Below are 4419 nucleotides of genomic sequence, written 5' to 3'. Positions count from 1 at the left end.
AAACCGCCGAACGTCGTGGACCGATGTATCGAATCCAGTATTTACCTTAGCCTCGCGATAATTCCTCGAGCGATTTAAACCGTTCCGCGCTGCCAACATTCGCTATCATTAAACAAAGTCTCGAGCTCCCTTCCGAGCTTACTATATCTCCGAATTTCCCGCGAGCGAATCTCATTCCGTTCGATTCGATGGTCTCGCATAGTCTCGCGTAGTCTCGCGTAGTCTCGCGTCTACGTGAAATGCCATTAATTAGCTCGCCACTGCGATTAATCCGTCCTACATCGCCGTAATTCGCTTTTATTTCGCGTTAAACTAGGCTCGTTATCCTGTCCGCGATACCGTGATGGCAGCGGACGCTTCGATATCGTCCATTTTCCTCCGCCACGAAGGATACGGTAATTAATTCTACGCCCAGCCGTGAAAGTGATCATCGTCCAACCTTGGGGGATAACTGCGATTCATTTCCATTTCCCATCAGCAGCGTTGTACTAAACAGACGCGACGATAAGAGCGGAAATTTGAATATCACCGAGCTCGGCGCGAGAGATATCGATAATTCCACACCCGTTAACACGCTGTATCTTAAGGATAAGTGTAATTTTTATCTGGAATCGGTCTCGCGAGGAACAGGAACGGGTCTATCTAAGTGCAAATTCGAAGCGTTTACGTATCTCGAGGAAGAATTACTATTAACTTGATCGTTTAATCGATCATGATATCTCATTGCGGGTTGGTTTATCCCGAGACGCGGCACGAAATCGGCCCGATTTTCCCTAAATAATTCCCGGATAGGGTAATAAATTTGACCGGCAATGGGTATGCAGCGATGTGGCAAGAACCTGCGGAGATAGAGCGCAGCCTATCTGAAAGTAAGGTATCTGAAACGCCTGTAGAATCCATTTAGGACTGGTTTAAGTGTCTCTTCTCGCAACCGCGCGGCGACTCGCAACCTCTTTGCCTTAACAAACTAGTTTCGCCATGTCGTTTTAACCTTTACATCCACGCGCGGCGGCTCGCGAACGGAAGCACGGGGAACCACCATGGAAGGAGCTGGACGGTTCGTTGATCCGTCCTATCTCGCGAAACTTTCCTCGGAGCAGTTTCGCTCGTAAATTGACAGAGTTAACGAGCAGATATAGAGGCGGGCGCACCGCGTTGTCCGCGCTTTATCTCGCTTCATGGAAAGCTAGCAATAAGGAAGCGCGAGATTTCATAAGCCATGGAGTACGGGCGAAATGAGTCACTGATTAGCCTCTCCTCGGCTATCGGCAGATCCGCGGCCACGGACGCGATCCAGAGCTCTCGCTGCTACTCCGTCCCGAGATTAAAGGTCGCTGGCTTCCTCGCGATCTTCGTTCTCTCCGTGTCGCGGGCAATCGTTGACCCACGCGTTAGATTTGTCCCGGTTGCCAGCGATAACGCTTCTAGTTCCTTAGAATACCGATCCGCGTCGCTGTACTGGCTCCTCTGGTCCCCGAGCAACCAACAGGCGAGAAAGAACGCCTGGCCCGAAACACGTTTTATTTCCGTCTTCTATCCTGGACCAACGTTGACTCCGGATGATTCACGGAGCGCGTGAACGCAGAACGCGTCCTCCTACGAACGCGTCGCAGCTCGACAAAGCTCCCTCGAGTCCGCGGCGAGGTCTACCAACCCCGAATTGCCTCGAATTATTCTCCGCGTGTCCCTCTCCCCGTTGCCGAAACTCGATAAACACTCCTGAGCACCCGAAAGAGCGGCAGAAAGCGCGTAACATCTGACCAGCTCACCCTCTTCTGATCCGCAGCAGCGTCTAGCTCGCGTCTCGATATAACCACGACTGACGTCAGGAGCGCGTACCCGCTCCAACAACAACACCAGCCACCGCACCAGCAGCACCAGCCATCCTCGTTGTCACCGATGTCGACTCTGGTCTGCTGCGAGCCGGTCTCGGCCGGACGTTCCCGGGACAACCTGAAGCTGGTTCTGAACCGCAGCCTCAGCGAGCCAGGACCGCCAGCCAGCGCGTCCACCTTCCTATCCTCGCCGACGGCCACCGTGTCGCCTAGCTCGTCTACTAGCAGCGGCGTAGACAGCTGCATCGCCAGCGACGGTACCGAGTGTAGCCTCAACGCCAGCGGAAGCAGCATCAGCGGCTGCAGCAGCTCCAGCAGCGGCACCGACTGCGAGCTTCCGTTGTCCGACGTCCACCGGCACTACCATCATCTCCACCACCATCACCACTTCCACCAGCACCAGCTGTCCGCCTCGAAACGCTGCAAACTGGAGACCGTCAGCCTGCCGGCTAGTCCCTGTTCCGAGAACAACACGCTGCAGAGACAGCTGGTGCTCGAGAGGACCAAGACCATCACCGCCGATGAGCTGGTCAACCGCCTCTTCACCCGGGACCGGACACTCCCGTCCTCTTGGACTGTCGTCCGTTCATTCTGTACAACGTGAACCACGTTAGAGGCGCGATCAACGTCAACTGTTCGGATCGGTTCAATCGCAGAAGGTTGCAACTGGGTAAAGCGAGTTTAGCCGACCTGGCCAACACCAGGGAAGGCAAGGAGCTACTTCGCAGAAGGCACTACAGGGAAGTGGTCGTCTACGACGATTGCACGGACGACGTCGATCGACTGCCTGTTCAGCATCCTTTGTTCCTCGTCCTCGTCGCGCTGCTGGAGGATAACAGGGAGCCTGCTCTACTTTTGGGTAAGTCGATCTTTTTTATTACTTATATGTGTAAGATCTCTTCGAAAGAGTTAGGGTTAGTTGTCGCGGGTAGTTGTCTGGTGGAAGATTCGAGGCTTTCAAGAATTTGCGCGAAGATCGCGTTGCGAGAGCCTGAGAGCTCTCTGTCACGTTTTATAATAACATCGGCGGTTGGAGAAATAAACGACGGCCCTCGTTATATTCGTTGTTTGTTGTTTATATAAGACCACGTGGGAGTGGCTGACTTTCGGAAATAACGATGATGCGGCGGTCGCGAAAGTCGCTTCTGCGCCTTTTCCCTCGCGTTCTTCCCGAAACGCCGAATCATCGGGACGCTTTATTTGCCCGAACCGGCCGCAAAAATTTACGACTTTCGCTCGCCCCCGGGCTGTGTACTCTCCCGCGCGTCCTTTCGTATTTTATCAATTATCAGCCTTCTTGCTCAAGAATCCGCGCAGAAATCGCGTATATTTATCGGACGCTCGCTAAACGCTGGCTTCCATTCGCGTCCTCGCGAATTCTCGTCTCCCTTCTGTAGAAATAATCGCGAGATAATTTCCCGCGTCGCGAATTATCCTCGAAACGTGATCGATCGACGGTTTGATTGGAGAAAAATATGCAAATCCGCGTTGCGAAAGAACGCGTACAGCTTGTAAATCTCGCTACCACTGGATTAACCTTCTACCTAATCAAACGAGTAGTAACTAGCAAGGTACAGGGACTGATTTCGTTTAATTTCCATTTCGTCATAGGCGATATTTCATGGTAACGCGATAATAGCGGCGGTATTTTTCGTCGAGGCGAATTACGAGGAGTCGTTGGCGAGGAAAGCTATAAATTTCCGCCGCGAGTACGGCGTCTACGACGCGAGGGAAAAATTAAGATCGTACGGCCGAGCGTTATTGGCCGTAAATTAATTTTAGCGCGAGAGGCGGCGCGAATGGCGATTAGTTTGGCTGAAAAACGGAATGCCGGTGAATCGGCCGGGAAACTGAATGGAAAACGCGAGGGAAACGTGGGTGGGAAAGATTGCTCCTCTCCGTCGAGTAACAGTACCCTGTACTCCACTAAACGCGTTTTCTCGCCTCGTTCCGTCCAGATACGCCGATACGTGCTCGTTTTACGGAATGCGGCTACTGGTGTCTACGTCCACCAACTGAACCACGATCCATTGACGGGACGACGAGTATTCCGCCTCGGTTCTGTCGTTGAACCTCCTTTCTCGGCCTGCTCGACTTCCACGTCTTCTTCCATTCGCCTTCGTTCCCCTTCCGATCATTTTCTTCCCTTCTCCGTTTTTTATCAATCGTTTAGCCCGATGTTTAAAAAGACATCCTTATTTTATAGTCTTCCCCTTTCAAACCCATCGAATTTATCGAAAATTTTGCGTACATCGCAACTTTTCGCTTGTTCGAAAAATCAATTGTGATATTTAACCTCCTTTCTCGGCCTGCTCGACTTCCACGTCTTCTTCCACTCACCTTCGTTCCCCTTCCAATAATTTTTCTTCCATTCGTATCAATCGTTTAGCCCGACGTTTAGAAAGATATCCTTCTTTCATAGTCTTCCCTCTTTAAACTTACCGAATTTATCGAAAATTTTACGTAGATCACGACTTTTTGCTTGTTCGAAAAATTGGTCGAGATACTCTGAAATAAGAATGGTTCGGGAAACGAGTTGTCGATTAATTTTAATATTCAAATTCTTCAAGATTCCGATGCGTAG

General features: G+C 51.3%; 1 protein-coding gene across 1 annotated transcript; it reads left to right on the top strand.

Moving 5' to 3' along the window:
- Nucleotides 1-1559: 1559 nt before the first annotated feature.
- On the top strand, nt 1560-3854 carry LOC143221064 (uncharacterized). Its single transcript, XM_076446595.1, is given in 7 exon segments — nt 1560-1644; nt 1787-2383; nt 2386-2694; nt 2743-2864; nt 2920-2973; nt 3447-3580; nt 3794-3854. Coding segments are annotated over 7 exon segments (1362 nt in total).
- The last annotated feature ends 565 nt before the right edge of the window (nt 3855-4419 follow it).

This window comes from Lasioglossum baleicum, unplaced genomic scaffold (genome assembly GCF_051020765.1).
Source record: "Lasioglossum baleicum unplaced genomic scaffold, iyLasBale1 scaffold1864, whole genome shotgun sequence".
Taxonomy (NCBI): domain Eukaryota; kingdom Metazoa; phylum Arthropoda; class Insecta; order Hymenoptera; family Halictidae; genus Lasioglossum; species Lasioglossum baleicum.
Note: the sequence above shows the minus strand (reverse complement) of the source record. Positions and strands in the feature narration are given on the sequence as shown.